Source organism: Colletotrichum karsti (genome assembly GCF_011947395.1).
Source record: "Colletotrichum karsti strain CkLH20 chromosome Unknown Scaffold6, whole genome shotgun sequence".
NCBI classification, from domain to species: Eukaryota; Fungi; Ascomycota; class Sordariomycetes; order Glomerellales; family Glomerellaceae; genus Colletotrichum; species Colletotrichum karsti.
Genome location: NW_024065906.1, coordinates 496,302 through 510,317, shown reverse-complemented (window position 1 = coordinate 510,317; position 14,016 = coordinate 496,302). Strand labels below are relative to the sequence as shown.

Here is a 14,016-nt window from a genome sequence, read left to right as displayed (position 1 = left end):
ATAAATTAAGAACAAGATCACATATGGATTCTGAGGAAATAATCACATGCTTTTTCACGAAAGGGTGTGTCAATTTGCGTGAGATGAAAAGCCAAGAGGTTATTCAGCATCGAAAGCTGCAGTTCCAAATCCAAGAGCGCTGATTGATCAGCAATTCAGCAGTCCCCAGTTTGACGTCCCTACGGTATCCGCGCCTTACATACCTACCTAGGCGGGTACGTAGTGACGATTCCAGACCGGGACCAAATCGCTGGAAAGGGCCGTTCGGGCGGCGGTCAACTGGCCGCAATTTGCGGGGAAATATAGGGGCCAAGGTCGACTAACGACCCTGAACGAATCCCGTCGAGTCCCAGCTGCAGGGTATCCTCTCCACTGTTGCCCTCCGCGGTTTAGCGCATCGAGCACACCATCGCCGAGGCCCCGCACACCACATCTCAAACGGCACGTCTGCTGCTGTCTGCTGCTGTCGTCTCCTCCGCGTCCCCAATTTTCTTTCCCTCCTCCGAGTCCACGTCCCTCCTCTTGCTGTCAACTTGCCGGTCGACAACCAGGGTTTCCAGCCAAATCAAGTCATTTTCTGCTCGAACTCATCCCACAGAATCGAAAGCCCGCAGCGGTACCGAGGTTTTCTTGCTTTTTTGTTTTCTTTTTTTTATGCATAGCAACCCTGCTTTGTAATACCAGCAGTCACCTCTTACATCACTTAGACACATACGGAGACAGGAAAGCCATCCATTACCGTTGCCAGTGACACACATCACACGCCGCGCGTGGGGAACCACGGAAACTGCAAAGCTGGGCCCGGCTGGATGCCATGAAACTACACGAGTAGGCCCGCGACGCTCCTCTTGCGACATGTCAACCCGCAAGATTGGCAAGAGAGCTTGTGACGCGTGCAAGATCCGCAAGATCAAGTGCACGGAGGTGCCGCCGTGCGATGGCTGCGTCGCCATCGGCACCGCCTGCACCTTCCACAAGGTCCCCGCAACCCGGGGCCCCCGGAACTTGAGGGCGAAGACGATACGACAGATCGCACAGGCCCAGCAGGAGAGTTGCGCCGCCGGCGCCGGTAGCGGCGGTGATGCTGCCGCCGTCACTGCTGCTTCCGAGGGCGATGGGGCCGTTGCACCGGCAGCCGGGGCGGCACCTGCTTCCAACCCGTCGCCCTCGCGGTCACCTTCCTCGTCGGAGGAGGGTTCGTCTGATGGAGGCTCTGCTGGGGGACAGCGGGTCGTTCGACAAGAGACCAACCTTCCTCTCCAACCCCAGAGGACCCCGATTCCGTCCCTGGTCCTGAGGTTATGCGTTTACCGCCTTCGGTTATTCCCAGTATGGCCCATCATCGCCGTGGAGGAGATCATGGCCTCACTCCATCGGGATGCCGACGATCTGGAGTCCTATGTCTTGGCGAATGCCGTCGGAGCTGCCACCATCGCACAGCTCAAGCTGTCCACGACTGACAGCAACGATCCTGCGACGGCGAGTTCCATGGAAGCGGAGTGCCAGCGGTCGAGAATGGCCCTGCAGGAACGCGAGGGAGGTCCACCGATGAACCTTAATTGGTTGAGGACGTCCTTCTTCCTCCATGTCTATCATGAAAACCAACAGCCTGGTGGGGCCAAGTCCCTCCTCTACCTACGGGAGGCCATCACCATCGCTCAAATCATGGGGTTGCACAAGGAAACGTCCTACATGTCCTTGCCTCTTCCCGAACAACAGATGAGACGAAGGATACTGTGGTTACTATTCGTCACTGAAAGGTATTGTCCGGCTCCCCAATAACAATACAGTGTGTCCTAACGTAGTCTCAGGGGCGTGGCCATGCTTCACAAGCTGCCGGTGGCATTGAAGTCCAACATACGGTTCCCGTCGTTGGATGCCTCGGGAGTCGGAGAGGATGAAGGCCACATCCTGCCGGCCTTCAAGAAGCTTGCGAATTTGTTCTGGATTTTTGACCAAAGCGGCGCCTTCGACATCCTCCAGAATTCGGATGACGAGGATGCCATCTGGTCCATGGCGGACGGTCTGCAGACCGCCAGCAGGGCCTGCCTCGACGTCGTTCAGAGGAAGCTTCAGGAGATTCCTCTGGAATCCGATGCCAGTTCTGATGTCCAGCGCGCCGACATTGTCGTGACACGTCAGTGGATGCAGGCCGTCCTATGGAAAGTCACTATGAACCATGGTCGAGCCTGGTCATCGAACCAAAACGTCACGTCTCTTTCGCATCCCATCCAAATCGCCAAGGAGTTTCTTCAACTCATTTCTCAGCTTCCCAGTACCGCCATTGAAGCCCATGGGCCCGGAATAGTGAGTTCTTATACTTGTTTCCGCGTCAGGTGTCTAACCATCTACTAGGAGTTTAAAATCTACGAGATCGCCAGCGCTGTCACCGATGCCGTTGCGAACAATTTTCGACTTCCACGCTCTTCTACAGATGGGCCGAGGGATATCCTTCTTCAGCTGCAGAGGGTTCTCGCATCATGCCGCGGTGGCAACAAGGCGTTATTAGAGATGCTTTGTGCTCGTATCGCGGAAGTTCAAGACGGGCCCCTGATGATCATGGGTCGAAACCCAACGCCAAGAGTCCAAGAAGTTGATGACAATCAGTGGCGCGAGGGTAACCGACCAAATGGCTCGTCTCCCATGTTCACGCCGATCGATGGGATGCCAGATTCTGGTCAAGTCTACGCTCAGGCTCAGGCAAGCTTCATGGCCATGTTTGACAGAGACACGCCGGTTCAAGCCATGGGCAACGATGGTACCGTACCAATGTCGCCCCAGCGGCAGAACGTCGACCGATCCAACATGTGGGATCAATCTACCCAGTTGGGCCCGGGGGCACACGATCTTATCGACCAGCTACAACATTTCGATGGGTCCTTCAACACCGTCGAGTCCAATGGCACCCTGGACATGCTGTTCGCCAACGGAGCCTTGTGGGATAACGTCACGGGTGACGACTGGATGGCACCGGTACAAAGCAATCCCGGTGTTTTCACGACTTCGCCGCAAGCTACAGCAAATCTACAGAGACCGTATGAGTAGCATGCAACCCAACACCCACCACTGGGTTGTATCAGAGACTCATCGCTGTGACCGAGGTCTATGGCTAGAGCCTAAGCTGTCCGCTGTCGTGGAGATGACTCATGAAGTATTCATTACTACCAGGCGAAGTCTTCGGCGCTTTTGAAGACCATGCGAAGATTGGCCTCACAACGGGGGCCGGAAACGAGCTCTCGGGAACACATACTACTTCCCAAGAGCGCACGACACCGCACGTATACTTGTGTTCTCGGTCGGTGAGTCCTACTACCTTTTTACTCCCAAGAATAATGAACGTAGCTGACGCCGAGCAGTACGGGTACGGCTACATGCGCCTGCAAGGAGAAAGCAGAATGGCTAACGGCCAAGACGAAAGAGCACGATGAGAGCAGCAGAAATAACGAGACATTCAATGCGGAGATAGCGAAGAGGAGAAAGCAAAAAGTGTTGCGGAATCTTACGACATGTTTACGAAAATCCCGATGTGTACAAGAAAATTTATATTTTAATTTTATATCCATCTAGACGCATCTATGCCTCCAGCAAGACGGCAACTCCCTCATACGGGCCGAGGGTGACCTTTCCTTGGCTGAAGTCGCTCTTCGTCTTCCCGGCGTAAGTGACCAGCACATCCTTCACAGTTCCTGTCAACCCAGCCCACTCCACAGGCTTGGGCGAGAAATTACAGACAACCAGGGCGGTCTGGCCGTCGTCGGCCTTCCGAGCGTAGGCGAAGATCTGCTCGTGGGCCTCGTCGACCAGTTGGAAGTCGCCGTAGACGAAGATGTCCTTGTACTCCTTGCGCGTATCGAGCACCTTGCGCCAGGTGCGGTACACCGAGTTGGGATCCGACGTCTGGGACGAGGCGTTGATCTCCTTGTGGTTGGGGTGGACCTTCATCCAGGGCGTGGCATCGGCCGTCGTGAAGCCGGCGTTCGGGCTGGCGTCCCATTGCATGGGCGTCCTCGCGTTGTCGCGGGACTTCTTCTGGTACTCGACCTTGAACGCCTTGAGAGTCTCCTCGTCGTCGACGTCCTTGTGCAAGCTGCGCAGACCAAATCAGTCAGAAACTTCCTCTTTATAAACAGCAATCGGCAGGGAACGACTTACTTCCAGTGGTTCAGGCAGTCGATATCTTTGTACTCCTCCATCGGCCACTCCTTGGGCACGTTGACCATGCCGATCTCCTGGCCTTGGTACACGAAGGGCGTGCCGGCCTGCAGGCCCTGGAAGACGGAGATCATCTTTGCGCTGTTGGCGCGGTGCTCGGGCGCGTCGCTGGCGAAGCGGCTCACGGAGCGCGGCTGGTCGTGGTTCTCGAGGTACAGCGCGTTCCATCCGTCATTGTCGTACATGAAGCGCTGCCACTTGTTCACGCCGGCCTTGAGTTCCGCGAGCTTCCACTCCTTGGGCGAAAACTTGCCCTGAGGACCGTGGTCGATGTCCATGCTGCGCGCAGCGGTTGTCAACATCACGGTATAAGTGAGACATCGAGAAGGGTGCCACTTACAACTCAAAGTGGAAAATCATGCTCAGCTCCTCCCGTTCCGCATTGACGCTCTTGATCACTTCGTTCAGATCCCGCACGCAGGGCATCTCGCCGACGCTGAACGCATCGTACTCCTTCAGAATCTTGCCCAACTCCTTCAGGTACTCATGCAGCCGCGGCCCGGCAGAGTACAGCTCCGATCCGCTGAGGACCTCCTGCTTCGAGTCGGGGAAGTCCTGCGGCTTGCTCACGAAGTTGATCACATCGAGTCGGAACCCGTCGGCGCCCTTGTCGAGCCAGAAGCGCATGATGGCGTGGACCTCGTCGCGGACCTTGGGGTTCTCCCAGTTGAGGTCGGGCTGCTCGCGGGCGAAGAGGCGCAGGTAGTACTCCTGGGTGGTCTCGTCCCACTCCCAGGCGCTGCCCTGGAAGTGCGACTTCCAGTTGTTGGGGGGCTGGCGGTTGCCGTCGGCGTCGTAGCGCGCGGGGCGCCAGATGTACCAGTCGCGGTAGGGGTTCGTCTTGGAGGAGCGCGACTGCTTGAACCACTCGTGCTGGTCCGAGGTGTGGTTGACGACGAGGTCGAGGACGAGCTTCATGCCGCGCGCGTGGAGGGCGTCCTTGAGCTCGTCGACGTCGGCGACGGTGCCGTAGGGGGCGTGGATCTCGCGGTAGTTGCTGATGTCGTATCCCTTTTTGTCGACCATGTCAGCTCTTTCACGGCTTTTGCTATGCGACTCTCCAGAGAAAGCTGCCAAGACGGAGACCAAAAAGGCTCACCATATCGATCTGGGGGCTCTCGAAGATGGGGCAGAGCCAGACGATGTCGACGCCGAGAGACTTGAAGTAGTCGACCTTTGAGATGATGCCCTTCAGGTCACCGACGCCCGTGCCGGTCGAGTCCTTGAACGACGCCGGATACACTTGGTAGACCGAGTTCTCCTTCCACCACCTGCGGTACTTGCTGGCGAGGCCGCCTCCGCCGCCGACGACTTGACTGGCAGCCATTGCGCTTAGTTCTGTGGCTTGGTTGGATTCGAGAAACCGTGAGGCGCCGTTCTGTATTTTGCCCGCTTCGCGATGTCGCAGTTGTTAGGACCAAACAGCTCAACTTCGAGCTCTGGTTCTTTTCTCGCCCTTTTTCACACTTTCGAGGAGGAAGCTCGAGACAGAAAGAAGAGTCAATGGCTTTTTGGAAGTGCCAGATGATTGGGGAGCTCGGCAAAGACGGTACTGTTAAACACCCTCCAAGACGACGATGTACATGCGAGAATTTCTGCGAACAATAGCAGAAAAAGCAGCCAATGGGGGAAAGAAAGTTGGCGGTTTTTGGGTTCGGGAAGGAGAAACGTCCAAGAAGCAGCGGCAGCAGCAGCACACCACGTCAGGGCACACACACACACACACACACACGAGGACAGCACAGACGAGAGTGATCGGCGCTGTGGGACCAGGGGGTGGGTGGGCAAGCGGGAAAATCAGCTGCAGGCACGTTTCTGTTTTTACGTTGGAAGTTTTCCTTGGAAGGAAGACGTTGCAGTTGCATATGTTGGCTTTTCTTTCCCGTGGGGAATGGCTTGAGGAATCCCATCAACCGAGGGGTCGGGTGGGTGGTGGGAGGAGGAAGCGCAAAGGAACTCCGATTAGACCCCGAAAGTGGTCTGCCCCTCCATCGTTGGTGTAAGTCGTCATGCGGGGTAAGTCGGAGCTGTGTCCTGGGGACCTGATGAGAACGAGAACCCCACCAACTGACTTGCTTTCGTCGTGTCTATTGCTGTTGCTTTCTGTGCTACCTCCTCCTGCTCCGTCGTTCCTCAATGTTCATTATTTTCACAATAGATTACGTGTGGGAGATGTCTCGAGAAAAGGTTGTGTATGCGATGTCTTGGGGTAAAGCAATCCCGAATGTACCGGCTCCTCGCTTTCGAGATGCCAATCTTGACAAACCGGTAGAAAAGGAAAAGCGATTCATTCACATATGCTAATTCCGGCATCGGTATCAGGCCACACCACACAACAAACTTGCTTCGAAGGGGGGACCACCAGCACAGCCGCCGCATGAAAACCATTACGTTGTGTCTGTTGCAGGTTGATGTTGTGTTTCGTGAAGATCCCCCCAAGGACACAGGCAGGCACTGACACTGACTGCGGGAGAACTCTCAAGGTTCGGTGGGGTTGGCCATGCACGCCCCGCGGCCCCACCAGAGCTTCGTGTGGTTCCGACTTCTTCTCCGAGAGATTCGCCGGCCGCTTCCCGGACCGAGCTCCGTGGGAAACATGACGGACTCCCGAGGTGTCTCGGTGGACTGACTGCCGTTCATCACGATCGTCTTGGATACAACGACACGAGAGGTCATCGAGACGGAGATGGATCTTCTGTACAGCTCTCGACGCGCGCGAGCAGGCGCACACGCGAAACCCTTTCCTAGAGTTCACTTGTTTCCGGATTCACAGACTGTCATGGTTCACGGGGGCGGTGTCTCTGGAGACGGGCGATGAGAAGTTGTCTCCTCCTATCCGCGTCTCGTCATACGCATGGAGTCGTTGGAAGTCCATCTCGTCGTGGGTTCTCAACAGTCGAGCGCTTGCTGTCGGTAGTGGTATCGAGAAGTCTCGATATCTTTTCTTCTTGTCACACACCACCAGATGCATTAACTCACTTAAGCAGAGCACCCCATCATGTCGAAGAGGAGAGCGGTCGCCACCCCCCGGGTGGTAACCACCCTCACTGGATAAGGTATGCCAGGAGAGCTGTCTTATCAGCCACACAGGCTCCAAAACGACCCTACGACACACAGTGAGAAAGATTTGCGTCCATTGTGGCTCGATGACAGCGACCTATCCTCCTCACGGCCGGCGCGGGCTCCCTGTCGACGGCCCTCCTCATATCACTCACCCCGGCACCGAGAGAAAGGAGAGGGGCCAAGCAGACAATTACGACAGCGGCGCCGTCGTTGCCCCGGTACAGCCTTTCCGAGACCAAACAACACGATGCCCGATCCGAGGCCCCGAGGGTCACACACAACGGCTCCGTCTACGACATCACAGAGAGGGTCGCCGCGCACTCCGGCGAGGAGATCACTCTCCGCGCGGCGGGCGGGGCCGTGGAGCCGTACTGTGACATCTTGTCCATCTACAAGCAGCACCTCGAGGATGAGCTGGCCGTGCTGGAGGGATGCAAGGTACGTAGTCGAGGTGGACGAGGTGGACCTGGATGAAGTGATCGCGAACGTGGTGGACGACGACCCCTTCAAGGACGATTCGGAGCGCTGTTCGAGGTCGCGCACACGTACGGAACGGCCGAGGAACGCTGAGACGTCCGCGGAGGGGTGGGGTGGACCGGGAAGACGAGCGGGTTGTATGGATGGCGGATGCCGTCTCGACGGCGGAGTGGGAGGGCGCTTTGCGGATGGATGTTCTCGCCGACGATGGCCAGTCGTGAGACTGCCGCAGCGTTCCCCGGGGGCGTAAAGCACGTTCACTTCATGTGACTCAAGGCCTACGCCGCCTCCATCCCCACCACGAAGACTCTCGACGCCCCCTCGGCGACGTCCTCCTCGCGTTCCGAGTGAACGGTGCCCCGCTGCCGCAGGACCACGGCTTCCCGGTCCAGAAGATCGTCCCGGGCAACGGGCAGAGTATTGTCCGGGTGGACGTGGCGGCCAACGGAGCTCGTTGACGATATGGCCTCCGGCCAGAAGGCGTGGTTCTGGAAGCAGCGCCGATATAAAGACTCGTTGGCCCGCGGCGGTGCCGGGACCGGGGCCGGGCCCTACACCAAAGCCGGGGCGGCCGGGACGCAGGCGGCGGTAAGAATCGAGCTAGTGGTGAAGGCGGCACCACCCAGCCCGAGAGCATCCCCAACGCGAGGTTGTAACTTGGTCGACGGCACGGCACCGAATCGAGATTAATAGAACCGACGAATCAGGCCGCGTATTTCTTCATGTGTTGTGTGTTTTGTTTATTTTCTGGAATGGCCTGCTCCTAGCGTAGTGTCAGAGACACTGTGAGACATACAACAACCAGCCGTACCGTCTTCGGCCAAAAGCATGCCGTCGCAAAAATACACGTAGTACACCCGATCATCACGATCGACGATCTCCAGCTACGGTATTCGAGCTGTCTCGGAAAATCCCCGAAAACAGAACGCCCCGTTTGAGCGCCTCTCAAAAGTCAGCCGGCATGGTGATTGTGATGACAGTAATACACTCCCATGCGGTGATGCAGCGGCGACAATTCACATCGAGACTCCAAGCTCTCTCGTGGAACGGAGCGACTTTGTGTAGGCATGGGAAGTCCCGTCGCATGTCCCACAGCAGACGCAGTGAGGGGTCCGTCCCCGCAACCGCAGGTGCAGCTTCAGCGCCGGCGACGTCCATTGGTCAATCCCGCGAGGGCCTCTCGCCGGGTGACGTGGTGGGGTTTTTTCTTGGAGGGGTAAAAAAAGCCCAACACCATGCTCCGAGAATTACTCCCCTCCAACTGAGAAGCGCGTGTGAGGGGTGCGGGGCAATGCGTGTTTGGAGCTTTCCATCTTAGTGTACTTTCATGTGTCAAGAAGGGAGGGTAAAAAAAAAGTAGGAGGACGATTGAGATTGTAAACAAAACAACATTGCATTTTTCCTCTCTCTCTCTCTTGACCCGCCACCGCAAGAATTGTCATTACCAGACGCTTGAATCAAAACACATATTTGGAACCAGGGTACCGACACGATGGCTTGGGAAGAACCGAGAAAGACGGGCATGCAGTACCGCCGCCTGGGCAACTCCGGCCTTCACGTCTCGGTGCTGGGTCTGGGAGGATGGTTGACGTACGTGTGAAAGCGCGCGCGCGCGCGCGCACTAAGCCCGTCTTGTGAGATCGAGATCTGCGATTTGCTGACTTTGGAATTCCCATTAGTTTCGGCGGCCACGTTGAGAACGGTACGGGGAACATCGAAGCGCGAAAGCCTGCGCGGCGCGGTCACTAACGGCCAGCAGAGAAGACGTTTGCGTGCATGAAGCAGGCCTACGACCTGGGCATCAACTTCTTCGATACGGCCGAGAGGTAGGGCTCCCCGCGCGGCCCCGCGAGAGACGTCCGGACGGGCGACGGCTGACCCGGGACCTACGCAGCTATGCCGGCGGCAACTCGGAGATCATCATGGGCCAGGCCATCAAGAAGTTCAACTGGAACCGCAACGACATCGTTGTGACCACCAAGGTAAAACTAGGCGGGGTTGTCTGAGTCTGAGTGTGTACGACGGCTAAGCTCATGTAGCTCAACTGGGGCGGCGCCAACGGCGAGGTGCTCATCAACAACCACGGTCTCTCGCGCAAACACATCATCGAGGGCCTCCGCGCGTCCCTGAAGCGCCTCGATCTCGAATACGTCGACATCGTGTACGCCCACCGCCCCGACCGTCTGACCCCGATGGAGGAGACGGTTCGCGCTTTCAACCATGTCATTGATAAGGGCTACGCCATGTACTGGGGCACTTCCGAGTGGAGCGCCGACGAGATTGCCGAGGCCTGCGGCATCGCCAAGGACCTCAGGATGATTGCCCCCGTCGTCGAGCAGCCCCAGTACAACATTCTCGAGCGCCGCAAGGTCGAGTACGAGTTCCAGCGCCTGTACCAGCGCTTCGGTCTCGGCCTGACCACCTTCAGCCCCATCAAGATGGGCTTGCTCAGTGGCAAGTACAACGAGAGTTTGGACGCGCCGCCTGCGGGAAGTCGCTTTGCCGAGGGCAAGGGCGACAAGTTTGTCAACTGGGCCAACAAGGAGTGGTATGGCAATGATGAGTGGAAGGCCCTGATTCAGAACGTCGTCAAGCTCAAGGTGAGTCGTCCCCACCGGACACCCCGTGATTTGGGATGGCATACTGACGGTACGGAACGCTCAGGGTATCGCGGAGAAGCTCGGCGCGACGCAGTCCCAGCTGGCCCTTGCGTGGTGCCTGAAGAACCCGAACGTGACTTCTGTCATCACGGGCGCCTCGAGACCCGAGCAGATTGTCGAGAACGTCGGTGCCCTGGAGGTTCTGGCCAAGCTGACACCGGAGATCATGGCCGAGGTTGATGCCATTGTGGGCGAGGTCAAACTTGACCCGGCCAGACAAGATTAGAGAATGGCGTGGTTGCGGCGAGCGAACTTGATTCTGTAGGTTAACACGGGGTGGCGTAGTACATGGCATGGCATTTTAGAAGTGAAGGAACAAAAGTTCAGGCACAAGATACACACACTACACACACTTACCGGCTCGATCCATGCAGGTCCGCGTCGAGAACCTCGTGATTTTGGACGAGGCTCGCTATATTACTCGCTGACCGCCGTTTCACGGCCCTTGGTCGCAAACAAGTCTTCAGAGGAACACGCTTCTGGAAGCCATGGACAACGTGCCCGAGTCAAAAATTGGATGCGACGACCCCGGTTCGACGGGGCCGGATAGAGTGCCATCTGCGCCACCGCCTGTGCTGAGATGCTCGCAGGACGTTGCTTTTGAGACTGTCGGAAAGATTCTCCGAAGGCGAAGTTGTCCAGGCCACAAAGTCGAGACGATTTCCATATTGGATGCTTGAGGAATAATCCGACTGGCAGAAACCCTTGTGCAGCCGTCTTGACTCGGTGGCCAGCGCGGATCAAAGGGGACCATGTAGGGGTTTGACAATGCGTTCCTCGGCCGATGCTTCCATCTGTTGATGAAACTTGGCAACGCGCGTTGGGAATAGTGCCCGGTACCGTTCGGGAGTCTGCTATGCCAGCCGTTTGGTTGTGGTCTAGACTCGCGAAGGTTGTCGATCCACTGTCCTTGGTCGCATCTCGGGAATCGTCAGGTGCTTTTCGAGGGTTGACAAGCAGCAAGCACCCCAAAGTCAGCCGTTTTTACCTTTTAAGCTCCGCCAACGAACGGGTGATGGCGGGGAGTCCATGAGATCCCACGTGTCGCGAACGCCAACGCAGCCTGGAGAGAACTCTGAAGTTACGATGAGTGACATGGACCATCGACCTCGGCGCCATGATCGCCTGCAGCACTTGGCCTTCATCAGGAGAGCAAACACGCCCGACGATACACCAAGGAATGATAATCTGCGGCATTCCAACATGTGTGTTTCTTGGGGGCAAGATACCTGGGAGACACCCCAAAACAGGAGTACTCTGCGTACTTGGCGGCAAAATCCGGGGCCGCGTCGTCTCATAGGTCACAAGCGAGTGAGGTAGTACCGTGTAGACGCGGTGCTTTACTCAGGGACGGAATACGGGATACGGGTAGTTGGTGTGCATGGTAACGAAGGAACGGTAGTGCTTGCATGGATTCGTGTGCAGTTGAGGGTGCATGGCTCGCCCCGAGCAGGACGACGAGGGCCTTCGCCGCAGGCGCATTGATCGTCGTCCGGTGGTCGTTTGGTGGCAGACTCTCATGCCTGACACGCAAGACATGTGGCGTCGCAGAGTAGGGGACTAGGATAGGGCGTATAAGATGGGGATCTCTTGGAGACTCGGGGTCGTGGAGAGGCATCGTAAGGCGAGCGAGATGGTGCGTATGCATCGTACGGAGAGACGGGAGACAAGTAAGACGATTTGAGGTTGATGGTTTGAGATAGCTACGGCGACAGCTTTTTGTAGAGATCGAGCTGCCAAATAAGATGTCAATATCAGGCCACTTTTTCGAGGGCAATGACGCCGGGTTGGGTGCTGGGGACGTCAAAGTTTGAGCTTGGCCCGCCCTGGGTGCTTGGGGTCGTGAACGACGGTGTGAATGCAGCCTTAACTGATGGGCAAAGTTGCTGTCTCGAGCAGGCACTTTGCTGGTAAAGCAGAGGGGAAAACATGTGGCCCAACAGGGAGGGAGGCGGTTTTGGAGGGCAGGGAGAGTTGGACGACTTGCATACTGCGAAGTAAGAGGGGGATGAGACGAGCGTCTGAGCTGAGCTGAGCTGCGCTGCGCTGCGCTGCGCTGCGATGCCTGCCCTATGCCTATGCCTACTGCGGTATGCAGCGGCCCACGACTTTCTGCATGGCATGGCTGACATGTGTATGTGTGTGGGTGGTTGCGAAGTGAAAGTGTGTCAGTCTGTAGCTGAGAGGTGTGCCGATGGTGTGCGTGAGTGTGGGATGGAGGTTGAAGGCCAACGACCCTGTTGCTGGTTTGCTGATGCCATCGCGTAAGGTACGGATACGGAGAGAAGATCAACAACGAACCAATGGGGACAAAGATGATGGGCTGAGACATTGATCTTGCAAGTCAGACATGATGTAGACAGGGCGCTTCTGAGTGCGAGAGGTAGCATGCCGTGTCATGAATGTTGCGCAGCCAAGAGATGCGAAGAAGGAAGTGCAAGGAATCTGTAAATGGAGATTGGTGGAGAGAAGAGGAGAGAAACGGATGGACGCAACGGCCAGTTCGAGTTGCGAGAAGGAACATTCCCAGCAAGACCCAGATATAGCAGCAGCAACAGCAACAGTAACGACACAAGACACAACAGCTGGGCCTGCCCGCCGCGCGGTGCCAAGGCAAAGTGAGACTGCTAAGACGGAAGACTCCAGGATACCTCATTCTTAGGTAAGGCAGGCAGGAAATTGAGATTGGGGCTCAATGAAAAGCACGTTTTTGGTGTAGGCATCCGTAGTTACTAGTCGCATTCGCAGGCATGACTTGTACGACGGCCGAGACTACAGGTAGGGTTCATGGTCCCGGGTTCTTGTCAAAAGTACTTTAATTCTCTGAAAATAACCTTAGGTGCAGCATTGCAGCATTGCAGAGTAAGGTAAGGTGAAGGAAGGTTATGGTGGTGACTAACGAGCGACACATCTCGCAGAATTATCCTAAAGACGGCCAGTTTGCTGAAGAAGAATCCAAGGTTTGATGAGAGCAACAATCAAGAGTCGGTGGAATCTTGAAGACGGCCCGCAAGCCAAAGTCAGGTCACATTAGGTTGATGCTATTCGTGCCTACCTACCTTACGCAATACATGGCCAACGGATGCACATGCTGTTTTGGGGTTCGCACATGTATGTCGGTACGCATTCCACGTGCCACCCAACAACTCCCGTCAGGTTGGATGAGGTTGAACAGACCTGGACACGGACGATAGGGCGATACCGAGTCTGTCGCAGGTGCGGCGTAGAAAATGGACATGTTTCCAGGTTTCGAAATATCAGGCAAACACCCGTGACAACCGCAGACTTTGGAGGGGAGTAGTGTTCCAACACTTGTGAAAGGTTCTCCCACATTATTATGTACCTTATGTAAGGCACTTTCCCACTCACCCACCGGGACTGTGGACATGGAGGCACCGACTGCAACTGTCATGGATCCCTGCCAGTTGCGCGGTGCACGTCCATGCTCCTGCCCCACCTCGCCCACCAAGGGGAACAGAGGGCCAGACGCTAAAGTGCGGCATGCCGCTAACCTTTTTGGGACAGCATCTGCTCCCTCGAAACGCGGGCAGCAGGAACAGGGCTCTCGCTCCCTCCTCAGGCGCGCCGGTCACAACACAGCAGT

The 14,016-nt window shown here is 56.6% G+C and overlaps 3 protein-coding genes across 3 annotated transcripts; 2 read left to right on the top strand and 1 right to left on the bottom strand.

Annotated features, from left to right (window-relative positions):
- Positions 1-855: 855 nt before the first annotated feature.
- CkaCkLH20_02594 (uncharacterized protein) lies at positions 856-3,045 on the top strand (the record flags this gene model as incomplete). The annotated part of the gene is made up of 3 exons (XM_038885313.1): positions 856-1,760; positions 1,812-2,307; positions 2,356-3,045. 3 exons carry the CDS (start codon positions 856-858, stop codon positions 3,043-3,045), a joined length of 2,091 nt encoding a protein of 696 aa, XP_038749244.1.
- A 528-nt stretch (positions 3,046-3,573) lies between these two features.
- On the bottom strand, positions 3,574-5,539 carry CkaCkLH20_02593 (uncharacterized protein; the record flags this gene model as incomplete). The annotated part of the gene is made up of 4 exons (XM_038885312.1): positions 3,574-4,087; positions 4,153-4,491; positions 4,553-5,223; positions 5,312-5,539. The coding sequence occupies 4 exons, from the start codon at positions 5,537-5,539 to the stop codon at positions 3,574-3,576; spliced, it is 1,752 nt and encodes a 583-aa protein (XP_038749243.1).
- A 1,819-nt stretch (positions 5,540-7,358) lies between these two features.
- CkaCkLH20_02592 (voltage-dependent potassium channel beta subunit) lies at positions 7,359-10,638 on the top strand (the record flags this gene model as incomplete). The annotated part of the gene is made up of 8 exons (XM_038885311.1): positions 7,359-7,493; positions 7,537-7,713; positions 9,233-9,342; positions 9,432-9,454; positions 9,512-9,578; positions 9,647-9,734; positions 9,792-10,352; positions 10,417-10,638. 8 exons carry the CDS (start codon positions 7,359-7,361, stop codon positions 10,636-10,638), a joined length of 1,383 nt encoding a protein of 460 aa, XP_038749242.1.
- Positions 10,639-14,016: the final 3,378 nt, after the last annotated feature.